At 31.4% G+C, this 16,987-nt stretch overlaps 2 protein-coding genes across 2 annotated transcripts; both read left to right on the top strand.

Moving 5' to 3' along the window:
- Positions 6,853 to 8,134, top strand: LOC18592792 (probable carboxylesterase 18). Its single transcript, XM_018125624.1, has one exon. The coding sequence runs from the start codon at positions 6,893 to 6,895 to the stop codon at positions 7,898 to 7,900; it is 1,008 nt and encodes a 335-aa protein (XP_017981113.1). The 5' UTR covers positions 6,853 to 6,892; the 3' UTR covers positions 7,901 to 8,134.
- Positions 13,751 to 14,173, top strand: LOC108663035 (probable carboxylesterase 18). The gene is made up of 2 exons (XM_018125522.1): positions 13,751 to 13,760; positions 13,812 to 14,173. Exons 1-2 carry the CDS (start codon positions 13,751 to 13,753, stop codon positions 14,171 to 14,173), a joined length of 372 nt encoding a protein of 123 aa, XP_017981011.1.

Below are 16,987 nucleotides of genomic sequence, written 5' to 3'. Positions count from 1 at the left end.
CCTTACCCATGCATTTTCCCTTAATTTCCATGGTTAAATTACATGTTTTCATGATGAATTCATGGCTGGTCAAAATGGGTATGGAGAGAGAATGATCTTGGATTGGTTTGATTTTTAGGTATGTTAGTGTTTTTAGGTGATTAATGATGTGTAGCATGAAAACAAGTGAAGAAAACCACCAAAGGTTTGGTGCCCATCAATAGCCAAATTCTCTAAGTGCATAATGAGGAAAAATGGGATGTTATTCTAGGTGATTTGATTAAGAAATAATAGTTTTTGGTGTAGGAATTAATGAATTATGAAGAGAAAATTAAGTAGAAAAAATCACGAAGTTAGTGTACCATTGTTCGCCAAAAGTTCCAAGAAGAAAAGTGAAGATAAATTTGCCTAATTGTGTGTTAATTAGTTGTGCTTGGTAATTGAGGGATTGGAAAAGAAATGGAGCAAGTTGGAGTAAAATTGGACGCATTGGCCAATTTATCGGATGAAAAATCGACTTAGGCCAATACCGGGTCTAGATGGCTACCCGTGCATTTTTCATTTCATATCATGCATATATATCGAGCCTGAAATAGCTTATGACTATTAAACACAATTTAATTGAAATATGTGTCATGGATTATGGCTAGGTGGTGAGCTATTGGATACGGGTAAAGGACTGTACCTGCAGACTGAAAATAAGAGTATTTCTACTCCTAACACTGTGAGTGAACTTATTATCGTCTTAATTATCTAGAGTAATTTTATACAATTGTGTGATTTTATGGAAAATCGGTTTAAATGGTAAATTACTATGTTTTAAGAGAAATTGTGATTTTATAAATTTTCTGGAAAATCAAATACTGGTTTTGAAAATAGAGTAATTGGAGACTGCCTGCTTGTGTTGTAAATTTATGGTTTTAAATTGAATTGTTTATGACAATAAATGAGCATGAATGGCTAAACTAATTTTGGTGTTAGAATTATTTGTACTGTGTATTCAGCCTTGAGAGGCTAGGTTGGGATAAATTGTCATGTCATGCAGAAAAAGATTTTATAAATCAGGTGGTAGATAAAAGATTAGCTACTGCAGTGGTGGGGGGTTTCGTGGGCCAGCCTATTAGAGGGGCACGGTAAACTCTTTTATATTCTCACATCGGTCGTAGAGGCACGTAAGGTATCTCTTGAGGTGGGCTTTTTGAGTGCACTTCACGTTAACCACCGCGTAAGAGTGAGACTCAACCAACGCCAAGGAACAGCTGTGTGTCAGATGCGAAAACATGTTTATGGGTATGGGACATTTAACAGCCTTGGCGGTCTCAATGGGATACCCTGACGAAGGTACCCGTGAGAATGATTTTGGCAAGAGCCAAGTTTTGAGAAATTCACGAGTCATATTGATTATTTGGTTGAAATGAATATTCGTATTGTGAAAAACTTGCTGAAATGAACTATTTTTAATTGTCTCCCTTTACTCGCCTTTAGATAGTTTAGATGGTGTCTGTTTACTCATTAGGATTATGCAATCATAATCTCACCCCTCTTCCTATCCATTTTTCAGGCTCAAGACAGTTTGTTGATAGTTGATTAAGACGAGAATTAATCTCGGAGTTGCATCCTAGAAAGTAAGGATTCGTAGCCCTACACCTTCTTAGTCAATTAGGGGCCCACGCGTCGCTGTAAAAGTAATTTTATACTTCAGTTATCTGATTTAAAGTATGTATGAACATATTTATCTTTTACACCATGTTTTTGGTGGGTTTCGGTATTTTTGAAGAAAAATGACAAAAATGCCCTTGTGAGCCAAAATAAAAATAAAAAAATAATATTTTATTGTTTTGATTTGGAAACGACTTTTAATTTCTTGAAATGTGAGATTTAATAACTGTTGCTCACCGAGGAGATGCGGAAGCTGATGCTAAGCCTTGCGGGGTTTCGATTGGCATTCGGGGTAATGAATGCCTTTTGAGACGTCGTGGCGGTTGTCAAGGGCCCGATGGGAGTTCCGGGTCGTGACAACTTATGACCAGATTTAGGGCCGTAAATTATCAATTTTATTGTTGTCACAATGGTAAGCTGTTCAAGGGTATTAGTATTAGGAAAATAGAAAAACATTATGAATAAAATTAGTGCATTCTATTTAAATAAGTGTGTATCATTTGTAAAAAAGTTTACGCGTTGAACGAATTAATTCATTTTTGTTTCATTCAAGCTAATATAACAGAATTTGTACATTGGTAATATTGTGTGTTTGTGGTTGCTTGATTGTGATTGGTAATGAAAGCAAATGTTGAGATGGCCATGATCAACTTTTGCATAGTTTTTTGATACCTTATATATGGTTATATATAAAGTTACCTAGCTCCTGCAGGACTTAGAAAGAAGCCTTTCCTTCACTTTGATCAATTAGCCATTATATTTGGGAAGGATAGAGTAACAGAGGAAGGAGTAAAGTCACTAGCTGATGCAATGGAGAACATAGAAACTGAGGAAGCTGCATTTACAACAACAAGGGTAACTTTAGAAGCTTTCAATGCATTGAATGTTGCTGAAGATGATAATGGCGATGATGATATTTCTCCTGCTCAAGCTACCAATAATGAGGGATCCATTGCTACAAGAAAAAAGACTACAGAGCAAAGTGATAGAAAGGTGACTTGCAAAAAAACTAGGACAAAAAGTAATGGTGACAACATTGTTCATGCATTCCAATCAAGCATGGACAAGATTGGAGAAATCTATCAAGGTGTAAGGGAAGGAAATGATAAATTGGCCAGTTGTTTTCAGTTAATGTTTGAAGATGCGAGGCTGAAAGAGCATATAGTTGAGATCGTTCAGGGAGTTGAAGGTTTGACTCCTAAACAAATTGTTAAGGGTAGGGATGTCAACGGGTCGGGTACCCTATAATTTCAAGATACCCGAACCCTAACTCTATTAAAAGTTAACTACCCTACCCTATTAACTACCTGAATAATTTAAAAATTACTACCCTAACCCTAACCCTAATACATTCCTACTACCCTATAATTACCCTAACCCCGTTTAAATACCCGATTAAATAAAAAAATTATTAAAATCTTCTTCATAGGTACCCAATTACCCAATTAACTTTTCTAATCTCATAATTTCTTTTTAGATTTATATGTTATAAGTTTATATAAATAAAGGTATATATACTATAATTAATAATTTTATGAGTTATAATTTTTGCAATGTTAATACAAAATAAAAAGTAAATATATTTATATTTAAAGTACATATATATATATATATATATATATNACGCATATATAAAAAATATTTTAATATATATAATAGTAAATATATTTCTTATAAATTAACACAATATATATAAACTATATATATTAAAAGATATTACAAGTTAATTAATAATAATAGTTTTATGAATTAATTTAATTAAATTATAAAGATTTGTTCTTAAATTCATGAAATTAAAAAAACATTTAGGTTCTAAAACTATTCTAATCTCACAATTTCTTTTTAGGTTTATATATTATAAGTTTATATATTGTAATTAATAATTTTTTAAGTTATAATTTTTTTAATGTTAACACAAAATAGAAATTAAATATGTTTATATTTAAAGTTTATATATACTAAAAATATTTTAGTTTATATATAATAGTAATTATATTTCTTTATAATATGATATAATATTCAAATTAACAATCTAATAATTTTTTAGTTTAATATATTAATGTCATCATATTAATAATTAGAGTAACCATACTTTTCATATATTTGTTAGTTTTTAACAAAAAAAAATTGCTTGTAAAGTTGATAGAAATTGTAAAATTTTAATTTAATTATTAAAATAATAATAAAATATTTATAAATAGTAATAGGGTTCGGGTAACAGGTACTTAAGTGGTGGTACCCAAACCCTACCCGATCCCGATTCAGGTAGTGAAATCACTACCCGAACCCTTTTATGGAGTACCCTAACCCGGTGTAACCGGGTAGGGTACCCCATTGACATCCCTAGTTAAGGGTGGACATATCATCTATAGTGATATGTGGAAGATAAATTATATCTTTTCATTGTCAGAAGAGTTGTAGAAAATTTATGTCAAGGCTTTGTTTAGAGGCTCAATCTTAAGCAATGATGGGTATTGTTAATGCAAAAAACTAGTCATCAATTTACGGTGAACTTTAACAATGTTATTAGCTTTGAACTCTTTTGTATTTTAACAATGGTGGGTCTATTCTTTAAATAAATTCAACTTTGGTTTTATTAGAACTTTATGCTTTTGGTTTAGAGCATCAATCAAGGAACTTCATTTATGATTTTTAATTTTATGGTTTTGGCGATGTTATGCTTGATATTTTGTTTTAGCTGGGTAGCAAGTTATTTTGAATTATGATTTTTCTAGGAGAAATTAATTGGAGATTGAGAATTGTGGGCATTTTGTTGCCAATTTGTTATTGGTTGCAAGACACTTTCTCATTTTCTTCATAAGTGATGAATATGGTTTTTGAACCTAGCAATCTTTGTATGCTAAATTTATATATATACCATTTGAATGTTTTTTGCAACTATACATAGTAGTAGTAGAATATGCATTCTGACAAAACATGAATCTTTTGCTGATTTCATCTTATGATTCTGACACTTGTGCTCTGCTATGTTAAAGATGACACCATCTATGTATATCCTACTCATTTTTTCTTCTTCCTCTAGCACCTCAAAGACAATTTGGGTATTTTTTTTCTTCTTCATACTATTCATCACACCCGTAGATTCCTAAACAAGAGAGGAAGCTGCTGCATTTAATATATACGTATAAAATGTATTAAGAAATAAAAATAAAATATTATCTTTTAAAGAAAAAAATTAAAATAAAATATATAATATAGGAAATTATATTAAAAAATAAAAACATATAAGATTATAATAAAAAATGTAAATAATATATATTACATTAAAAATATATTTAAGAGATGACATTATATAAAATTAATAATAAAAAATACATGTTAAACTTGTATTTTAATATATGTAGGGGTAATTTTGAAAATTGACATTACATACCCAGTAAAGTACTTGTAAACCAAACGCCGTAATATTATCTTCCCTACATGTTAATAATTACTTATATACTAAACACTATAATGTTATCTTTTCTACAATCACATTGCGTGTAAGCACATTACTTGTAATTAGATTGCATTGTAAAGTACCAAATGCTACGTTAGTGACTTGTTGATGGAGGTAATTCGATCGAGGAGATTGTCAAACACCTTCGGGCCTTCCTCATCACAACCGTCAGATCCACAACTTCCACTGCAGCAACAACAACAGCCACCCCCAATGCCTTAGTTACATTTGTATTTATATTGGATGTTTATATTTGGATTATTATCAGATGTTTACATTTGAATATTTACATTTGTATTACATTTTCATTTTTTCTCGATATATGCATTTTTGTGTTTGCTATATCTAAGTTTATCAATAACAACATCATATAATGATCTTATTACGAACAAAATAAAATTTGATCAAAAAAATATATGTTCTACAAGTATTTCCAACGAAATTACTAACAGATTTCATCATTTAAAGACGGATTTCTTCATTTACCAACGGAATTGCTGCCATTTGCTGACAAATAATGCTTGTAAGCTTCCAAGCAGGATCTGTTGGCAATTCATCAACAATTTCGTCAATATTTTCTAATGAAATTGTTGACTAAACAATTTTGTTGGTAACCATCAACAGAATTTTTGACAAGTTTAACTTCATCGGTATAATTATTGACGAAATTTACCAACCAATTTCTCTCCTTACCGACGACATTCAAACCAACGGATCGAGTCTTTGCAAACGAAATTCCCTACGAAATTTTCAATCGATAAGTTATTGATGGAATATTTCATTGCCGACAGATTTACCTTTACCAAGGATAGCTTTTTTAATTGACAATCAATGAAAAATTCAATCGAGAATTCCGTCGGCAATTCCTCTTACCAACATAATCGTAAATGTTAACAATAGAATTTTCGTTGGTAATACCCTGTTTTTTTGTACTGCCATATCTTGGATACATTACTACCAAATAATGGTAGCTTTTGCCTAAAAGTTTGATAAAATGAAATTTGTTACACCATCAAAAGTGGAGAGCAGGGTTTATGCTAGGATTTTTTTGACTAGGTTGATTACAGATCAACAGTATTTCTTCTATATGTTTGACATATTAAAGGAAAATTCGATAAAAATATGATTATTGGGGAAGGTAACATGCATAAAGATATCATTGGGTGAGGTATGTTATTTTTTAAATACTCTAATTCGAATTTTATTATTTGATAGGTATTTGAACTCTAAAATCTTTTAATTATCATTTAAATCTTTATTTGAATATCTTAAATATTATCCATTAAATACTTATATTCATTAAATATCCTATTAAAATAAATGTGAAATCAATTTTTATTAATATTAGTAATGAAAATTAAAATTAGTTCATAAAAACTATAAATTAAAGTTTAAAATTATAATTAGAATATTTAGTTAATTTTGGTAACTATTACATTAATAAAGAATTTATAAATAAAAGATAATATATATAAAATTATTTTTTGTAATCAAATCTAGGCAATGGGTACACTAATATCACTACTCAAATCTATTTCTCAAAAAAAAAAAGAACAAATATCACTACTCAAATCTTACCTAAATTCGTGAACAATAATAATTTTACTATCCTGATTATATATAAGTAAGTCATTTGCGTGTATATAATTTGGGCCCGTCACCTATCTTAATTGCCGAGTGGCAGGTGGCTTCATGGTTTCTTCGTTCCCTTTAAATTCCTCCTAGCTTTCGCATCTTGTTGACATTGTTATAACACTTTGAAACTCTTTCATTTTCATGTGTAGCTAACTCAAAATGTTGATCCTTCCATTAAAAATCAGACTTATGCTTGCTGCTCTATCTTTCTCTACAGATGCATTCTGCAGCTCTGACGCCACAGCCATCAACCGATTTTTTACGAAATTTTTCGACCCCAAAGCCCCCCCTTCAACTTCAACAAAACCTGATAATGGCATCGTCTCTTCTGACATCATGGTTGATAGCACCCGCAAACTTTGGTTTCGCCTATATACCAGCACCACCGTTGCCGATGGTGCTGATGGTGGCGGGCTGCCCATTCCCATAATAGTCTACTTCCATGGCGGAGGGTTTGCGTTTATGGCAGCCAATTCAATGCTCTACGATGACTTATGCAAGCGACTTGCGCGTGAAGTTCCTGCTATTGTTGTCTCTGTGAACTACAGGCTCTCGCCTGAACATCGATACCCGTCGCAATATGAAGATGGTTTTGACGTTTTGAATTTCATTGATAACCCAAAGTTTGAAGGATTTCCAGCTTCTTCTGCCAATATCAAGAAGCAGGTCTTTATTGCTGGAGACAGTGCGGGTGGCAACCTGGCGCATCATGTGGCCCTCAAGGCTTGCAAGCATGAATTTTCCCGACTGAACCTTGTCGGAGTTATAGAATTGCAACCCTTTTTTGGAGGAGAGGAAAGGACAGAATCGGAGATGAAGCTTGTTGGGGCTCCATTAATATCAGTGAAGCGCACAGATTGGATGTGGAAGGCTTTCTTGCCACAAGGCTGCAACCGGGATCATCAAGCGGTGAATGTGTTTGGGCCAAATTCTGTGGATATTTCACATTTACCGTTTCCACCTACCCTTGTTTTCATCGGCGGGTTTGATCCTTTGCAAGATTGGCAGAGAAAGTACGTGGAGGGATTAAAGAAGTGTGGGAAAACAGTGTACACGATTGAGTATCCGAATGCCTTTCATGGGTTTTATTCGTTTGCGGAGTTGCCTGAATCTTCCTTGCTAATTGCGGAGGTTAAGTCCTTCGTTCAAAACCGATTGGCTGGATGATATAGCTCTTTTTTTGTTGTTTTGTTTTGTTTTCATTTCTTCCAGACGACCACTTCTGATATTGCTGGACTTGTCCTGGTTCACTTGTGAAAATAAAAAAGGTTGTGATTTAAGTTCTCAAGCTTTCATAGACTAGACTTAGTTTCCTATGGTGATGTCTTGAATTCTTTAGCCAAGTCTAGACTCTTGTTGTCGTATTAATTCATTATCATGGACTTAAAATTGATTGAAAGGGTTTTCATAGGGGTTATAGAGTCACTTATTAAGCGGGTACTCTAATAAATGCATTTTCAAGTAACTATCATTTGTATATCTGTTTCTTGTTTTATCCACCAATATATACTTGTCACGTACGTGTCCTAATTAAAGAAAATAAAAAGCTTTTATGAAATGTGAACCATATATTTATGAACATCTCATTTGGTTTAATGGAATAGGTATTCCACTCTGTGTTAGATGGCTAATCCATCCTTGGGGGTGTTCCTATTGGGACCACTATTTCTATGTCATCAAGGAATAATCATTTCAAAGAATGAGCTATTTTTCAAAAACAATTAGCAACATGGACTTCATAATAGCTATTCCAAGGAGAAAGATATTTATTATTATTATTAAATTTTTATTGTATTCCACTTTTATACCACCCAGTAAACCAATCGAGTTCAAATGGTACTTGGTAAAGAAAGAAAAATAATTCTTAAATGAGAAATCGATCGATTAGCTGATTATGTTGTATGATACAGATACGTGTATTGACTCAAACTAATTGCTCATTAAAGAGAGAGTAAATGATGTGAGAAAATTTTCGCACCAAAATAATTTAGATGCATTTATGTTTGTTTTTAATAAAAGTAGTGAAAATCTCAATTACTTTATCATTTTCTCTAAAACTTGACTTTGAGGTATCAAATTGGACATTCCTAACAGCATAAGAGATGCCGTCCAATCATACCAAAACTTCATATACAAATCAAAATGAAATTTTTAAAGGACTACAAACAAAATGTTTTATATATAAAACAAAATGCATAATTTCACTTCTATATCCGCAAATTATATTTTGATAGTTACTATTTATAGAAGTAGGAATGTTGAAAAATTTTTTGATTGACGAAAATAGTCATATTTGTTCATTATATTTCTAATTTACCATTTTAATTTTTTATCATTAATATTAATAAGGTTTAACTAATTTGTAAATATACAAGATTTACCCCATTTGTAAAAGAGAACAAATTAAATTGAATTGTTTTTATCATAAATATTTTTATTAATTCTAACAAGACTAAATAATTTAAAAATCAGTGTTACAAAATTTCAATTGTATATAATTGAAATATTAACTGTTTGTTTATATAATTGCATTTCAATTATAATTTTCTTATATTACTTATAATTATTGTGCTGAAATATAGATATGTATTTACTGAAATATCACTTAGAGAAACAGGCATTTCATTGTCCCAAATCTGATTATGATTTTAATTTGTTAAAGTAAGCAATAAAAACTTATGAAATGCAAAAGGATATAATACTTATAAAATGACAATTTCTCAAATACTTGTAGTATTTTGATAAAAAAAAATCACTTGTATAAACTTAATATATAAGGAAACTTTTTTAAATAAGATGTAATATTTGTTCTTGCAGTTAGATCATTAGTTTTATTGAGACTTATGAAACTCATTTCATAATCTCTAAATAACCTTGGCCAAGGATTTGATCAAGCTATCATCAAGCAAGAACCATTAAGATATGTCCCATTGAATCACTTGTGGTGATGATTCCTATCTCGATCACTTATTTTCCTTCACATGTTTTGTACTATACTCAAAAAGCATCTTGAGTTATCACTCCACATGCAAGATAGCTTGGTGTCTCCAGTCTAAAGAGTATTTACACGACTGATACATAAGAAGTATTGCATATACGCTAGAGCAAGATACCAAATGCATATAGTTAGATCATTAGTTTTATTAAGACTTATAAAACTCATTTCATAATCTCCAAATCACCCCAAGGATTTGATTAAGCTAATATCAACCAATAACCATTAGAATATGTCCCCTTAAATCACTTAGAGTGATAATTCCTATCTCAACCACTCATTTTCCTTCACATGCTTCATACTATACTAAAAAACATCCTAAGTTGGCACTCCACATGCAATCAAAGTATACCACTCCATATGCAAGACAACTTGGTGTCTCAAGTCTAAGGAGTATATACATGACTAACACATGAGAAATATTGCATAGACACTAAAATAAGATACCAAATGCACTTTTCATGTTGGCTCATGTTCAGTGACCACGTTCTCTAAAGGCAAGCACCCATATGGTATTTTTCAAGTATCTCTATACTTCAACCAATAAGATCAATTGCTTACATCACAAGTAAGGAATATCACGTACGCTGATCTTTAAGGATTATTGATGCCTTGTCTCGATAATACAATGATCAGGAACTTTAAAAAATAATGCTTTGATGTATAGGGATCTCATAATTGTATCTCTATACAATTTCTTTGCAAGGCATATATAGTTCCATAGGCTTCATCTACGTCAGCATGAATAGTACTTAAATTATAAACTTTTGGATAAAGAACTATCTCTATGTTATTATAAATAATAAAATGTCATACATGGATATCTCAAGTTGTAACTTTCATACAACCACAGATTGGCTTGATCTTTTTCACCTACCTTGGTTTCATCGGTGGGTTTGATCCTTTATAAGATTGGAAAATAAAATATGTAAAGGGATTGAAGAAATGTGGGAAACAAGTGTACAAGATTGAGTATCCGAATTCCTTTCATGGGTTTTAAGGGTTTTAAGGAATAATGTCTCGGTAGATATTCATTACCCGAAATGTCAACCGAAACCTCGCAAGGCTCTTGCATCAATTTTATGTCTTCCCTATGAGCAACAGTTACTAAATATCATGTTTTAAAGGAATATAAAGTATTTTTAAATCAAAAACAAACAAAAAGTAATTTCTACCACACAAGGGTATTTTGGTCATTTTTATTCGAAAATTTTGAAACGTGGTGAAAATACAACATACAATCGAAAAATATACATTTTTTATCTAAAAATAATTTTAGTAATCTAAATCATCCATTTAAAATGAAATCATCGCTAATCAAACTAAATAAAAATATTAAACAAAATATTTCATTTTCTTATAAAATAATATTTATAGAATCCTACATGAACAATTTTTGTAGCGTAAGAGTAAAATAAATTCATATATATAATAGCACACTAAACCAGGTATACAAAAATATTCTACAATGACATGTGGGCTCCAAAATAACCGAAAATATACAAGACTGTAGACCTTGATTTCTAAAGATGCAAATCCAAAAGTAACTCTGGACAAAATCGACTGTCTGCAGACTGTCCTGAGCCTGAAATGGATAAAAAGAAGGGGTGAGTTTTTATAAACCCAGTGAGTAAGCAAAGTTCATCTACAACATCTAAAATCGAGTAAATGGAGACAGTTAAATCATCCCACCACAATATGATTCATAACATTTAAAACTCATTTCAATTCATATAAAACAATTACATTTCATCAAAATAATCAACAAGGCTTATGATTCTCTTAAAACCTTGGCTTGTGTCAAAACTCATACTCGGGGACACCTTGACTTGGGCATCCAACCGAGTCCGCCAAGGATGTTAAAACGACATATACTCATGAAACATGTTTTTACTTTTAAAATATAATCATTCCTTGGCGTTGGTTGAGTTTCATCCTCACGTGGTGGTTCGGCGTGAAGTGAACTCTAAACTTACTTTAGGAGATACCCTTCGCGCCTCTCGTACTAAGGTAAAATATAACGAAGTTCACCGTGCCCCTCTAATAGGCTGGTCCACAGAAACCCGCCCATTGCAGTAAGCTAATCAAATAACCCACCAAATCAATAAAAATTTCGACAACATGACATGGCTCATATAATATTACCCAGCTTATCAAGGTAAAACAAAACAGTTTATATAATCCACAAACCACAAAATCTAGCCATTCATGCCATCACATTGTCATAAGCCATCAATTCAAACCATATATATATATAGATAACACAAGTATATAGTCTCCATCTACTCAATTTCCAAAATCGTCATTGAATTGCAAAATAATTTATAAATCTCATTCATTTAACCAACACTTAACTTATAAAACATAAAAATCTACGGTTTAAGTTCATTATTCTTTAAAATCATAAAAACGAGAATAAACTACTTTGGATAGTTAAGGTGAACATTTGATTACTCACAATAACTGAAGTTTAGAGTACTCCTATTCTTGGTCCTCGGGTACGATATCTTTACCCTTATCAGAGGGCTCACCACCTATACATAATACATGACACGTAATTCAATATATTTGTGCCAAATTGTTATAACACTATTTCAGGCTCTATATGAATGCATGAAATTGAAGGAGAATTGTTCGAATAATCACTTAAAGACGGTGTTCTACGTGTTCAATTATGATCAAACTAAATTTGTATTCGACCTAACTCGAACTATACACTGTTGAATTAACCAAAACATCCGATTTAACTTCAAATATATTCATTACACTTCCAATATTCCAAATACACCAAAGTACCTCAATGAGCTTGATTGTGACTTAATTCATCGTAACCGAAATTCATTTCGATTCCGAACTAACATGTTAATCAGTGTTAACACAGTCTAATAAATCCATCTATATCATTAAGAATCAAATCCAAGTCCATTCACTATGATTTTCTCATTATTGTTCAAGTCGTTTACTAAAGGAACTATACTTTTCGATAACCGTTTTCGATATCCGATACCATAAATCATCAATTACGAGCTAAATAACATGAAATACAACAAAATCCATCATCAACATGTCATCTATAAAATTCGACCAAAGAGGGTTGTTGAAGGGCATGTGATTTTCTTGCTTGTTTTTCATGCTAAACATCATCAAACAACTGAAAACACTAAGATATCATGAAATCTAGCAAAATTCATCATCAAAACCTCTCCCTATGTTTGGCCAGCAAGTATTCCCTCATGGAAACTTGTTTTTCAACCATAGAAAATGAAAAAGAAAGCATGGGAAAGGTAGATTTTAAGCTAAAATTGAAAAATCTTACCTTTGATTGCTTTGTTCTTTGAAATTCAACAAATTTCTCTTGAATTTTCCTCTCTAGGGTTTGTTTCTATTCTTTTCTCTTTGTTCTTTGCTTTGGTTGACCATGAAGAGTGAAATGGGAGAGTTTATGTTGAGTTTATAAAGGAAATTATAAAAATATTAAAGCTTGACATGTGTCACCATGTCATTGGTCCATGGTTAAAACTTAACAATTAAGCATTTTCTCACCACCACATGTAATCTCTTAATTATTCAAAGTATAAAATAATAATAGGTGAAATTCATGGGCTTGACAAGTGTTATGGTGGTGTAAATTTCTAAAAATTCTAATTACGTCCTCATGGACACGTAAAATGATTGTTTTGCCCTTATGTTCGAACAAATGTCGAAATTAAAATTTTTCATTTCTCCAATTCAAATCATGCTCCAATTAGTCAAACTTGGTCAAAAATCTCTTCCAACATTCCAATTTTGCCCTTGGGTGGCAAAATGATCATTTTGCTCCTATGTTATGAAAATTCCTAATTTGACTCCAAATTAATCCTCAAACTCAAAATCACCATATTAAGAAATTCTAAGGTTCAATAACTCTCAAATATATCTTAAAATCTCTATTCAAACTAGTTCAAAGTTTTAATCGACTTAATTGTACCACTAGGTACGATACCGACTTTTAACGATTCTCCGAGGCATCCCAGTATGTAGATATGCTATCAAGTACATGAATGACATGACAAGTATATAATATAGTAGGGTTTGACTGTGCAGGTGGCAACCTGGCGCATCATGTGGCCCTCAAGGCTTGCGAGCATGAATTTTCCCGACTGAACCTTATCGGAGAAGTGGAATTGCAACCCTTTTTTGGAGGAGAGGAAAGGACAGAATCAGAGATTAAGCTTGTTGGGACTCTATTAATATCAGTGAACCGCACAGATTGGATGTGGAAGGCTTTCTTGCCACAAGGTTGCAACCGGGATCATCAAGTGGTGAATGTATTTGGGCCAAATTCTGTTGATATTTCACATTTACCGTTTCCACCTACCCTTGTTTTCATCAGCAGGTTTGATCCTTTACAAGATTGGCAGAGAAAATATGTGGAGGGATTAAAGAAATGTGGGAAAACAGTGTAGACGATTGAGTATCCGAATGCCTTTCATGGGTTTTATTCGTTTTCGGAGTTGCCTAAATCTTCCTTACTAATTGCGGAGGTTAAGTCCTTTGTTCAAAACCAATTGGCTACATGATATAGCCATTATTTTGTTCACTTCTTGTCGTGTTAACACATTATCATGGACTGAATGGGTTTCGATAGGGGTTATATAGTCACTTGTACAATGGCTATTCTAATAAACATAATGGAAAATTGTGAGAAATGGCCATCTTAATAACTTGATTTCAAAAATAGCACTCAAAATAAAATTAATTGTTTTTAACCATATTTAACCATAATTTGACAAAAATACTCTTGAAATCATTTCAAATAAATTAAACCATTTATCACAATTTCCCCATATCCATTTTTGCTTTCGATTTCTCTCTCTTACCATCGAGCTCTCTCTAATTTTATCGATTGTTCTCTTCGACATCCGTCTACTGTGCTTTCGATTTCTCTATCTCTCACTTTCAAAACGCCAAGCAATGGTTTTGATATGCTTAGGGTGGGTGGCTATTTGGAAAATTTGATTTTTAAGTATTTTGGATGAAACTAAAATAGTAGAAATGATCACAGATGTTTAAAATAGCTATTAATTGGATCAATTCGAGACATAGATATCACTAAACTCAAAAATTTGAAATTTATAAACCTAAGGTTTCAAAAGGAATTTTTTTCGATTTTTAACTGAAGCAGGTGTTTTAGATAAGCAAAATTGTGTTTTGATTTATGAAAACATATTAGAATCACTTTAATCAATGACAAATCATCAAAAAAAAAGAAATGAAGAGAGTTGAGAGGATTTGAAATTTTAATTCGCAAGTAACAACAACATTTTACGCATTATAGTGTAACAAAATTTTTTTTTAAAACATGGCGTGTAACAATATTTTTTTTCAACATAATTTGTAACATTTTTTTGTACATGGCATGTAATAATAATATTTTTTTTCAACATAGCATGCAACAACCTTTTTAACCATGGCGTATAATATATTTTTGTACATAACGTATAACAATATTTATTCAATATGGTGTGTAATGTCATGTGCACGGCTTGTAACATCATGTGCACTTGAATATAAGAATGTTTCATTAAGGGTAATTTTTTCAACTTGACTAAAAACAGTTAAAATTATAAAGAGAGTTATTTTTAAAAACATCTTATCTTTAAGGACTATTTTTTAAAATGTCCCTAAATGCAATTTTATTTAACTATCATGTGTATCATTTGGGAGAATAGAAAAGTTATGTTCTAGAATCATATATATTTTTTGTTTTATCCATTAATATATACTTATCATGTGCGTGTCTTAATTAAAGAAAATAATAAAAAACAACTTTTATGAAATGTGAACCCTTTAACATCTATTTATAAACATCACATTTGGTCCAATGGAATAGTCATTCCAATCGGTGTTAGATGGCTATTTCATCCTTTGGGGTATTCGTATTGTTGGGACCACTATTTTTATTTCATTTTTTGTTCATTTTGTATCAAAGAATAGTCATTCCAAATAAATGAGCTATTTTTCAAAAACAATAAATAGAATGGATCTCATAAAGGCTATTCCAAGGAGTAAGATATTTATTATTATTAAATAGTTATTGTATTCCACCCTTGTACCATTCACTAAACCAATTGTGTCCAAGTGTCACTTAGCTTATAAAGAAAGTGTTAAAAACGTTAGCTTAATAAATAATTGACAAGAATGTCCAAAAGAGGTGAATTGCATTTCAAAAATTTTAGAGAGTAAAAAATGAACTGCTATAGTAAACTACCAAGACTCAATAGCCAATCCTAGACCAAAAAATTGTTTTTGAAGCTTGTAAAAGAAATTCCAAAGAAAAACTCTAATGATTACACCAATTTTGAACAAGTTTATACCATCAAGTATAAGCCAAGGAATACTTTTGAAATGATTAAAACAATTTTCAAGTGTGACTCAAATAAGAGCGACTCGAGAACAATTTTTCAAAAAATCCTTTCAACAAGAAATAAACAAGTTAAGAAAGTAAAAGAGGACTTAATGAATACACAAACCAAGAAATAAAAAATGTAACTAAGAATACAAGCAATTTATGAGATTGGTTTGCTTGAAATAAAGTGTAACAAACTGATGCAAAGCAAAGCAAAAAATAGAAATGAAAATACAAATATTTTTATAGGGGTTCGGTTTTTTAAGTGTCTACATCTTTTCCCTTAGGAAGTTAAGGAGTTAATTTCAAATCCATTAAAGGAATGTGTTTTTTAACAGGATCAAGTATAAACACTCACAAATGTTTCTTCACGAGATCAAGCAATAATCCTTACAATCATTTTTTAATGGGATCAAGTTATAACCCTTACAATAGCTTTTTTCGAACTCAAACATAACCACAAATTACCTTTTAACTAGGAGCAAGCATAACAAACCTTAACTTTTCAATACTAAGTTAGAACCTTTTCAAGGATGGAAACAAGAAAAAACAAGAGTACCTTTAAAAAGTAGATTTTGCTAAATAAGTACAAAGGAGAAAGAATGCCTAAATAATGGGTATAAGAATTGGAGTGAAAGCACAAATAAAATTTTAGCTCAAGAATGCTTGGTTTTGTTTGGTTTTTCTCTCTTTTCTCTTCAAGAATTTGATGCTCAAGAGTTTGGATTTTTTTTTCTCTTCTTCCACTCATTGAAATGCTTCTGAATGGTCTTTTTTATACTTTGAGAAGTCTTGGAGCCATTGGAGATGTATTAGACAAGAATCTAACCGTTAAACACATTTTTAAAACAAATCTAGCAGTTACTGGCTT

The sequence above is a fragment of the Theobroma cacao genome, chromosome 8 (assembly GCF_000208745.1).
Source record: "Theobroma cacao cultivar B97-61/B2 chromosome 8, Criollo_cocoa_genome_V2, whole genome shotgun sequence".
Lineage (NCBI taxonomy): Eukaryota > Viridiplantae > Streptophyta > Magnoliopsida > Malvales > Malvaceae > Theobroma > Theobroma cacao.
The sequence above is the reverse complement of the archived record's forward strand: the minus strand, read 5'-3'. Positions and strand labels throughout refer to the sequence as shown.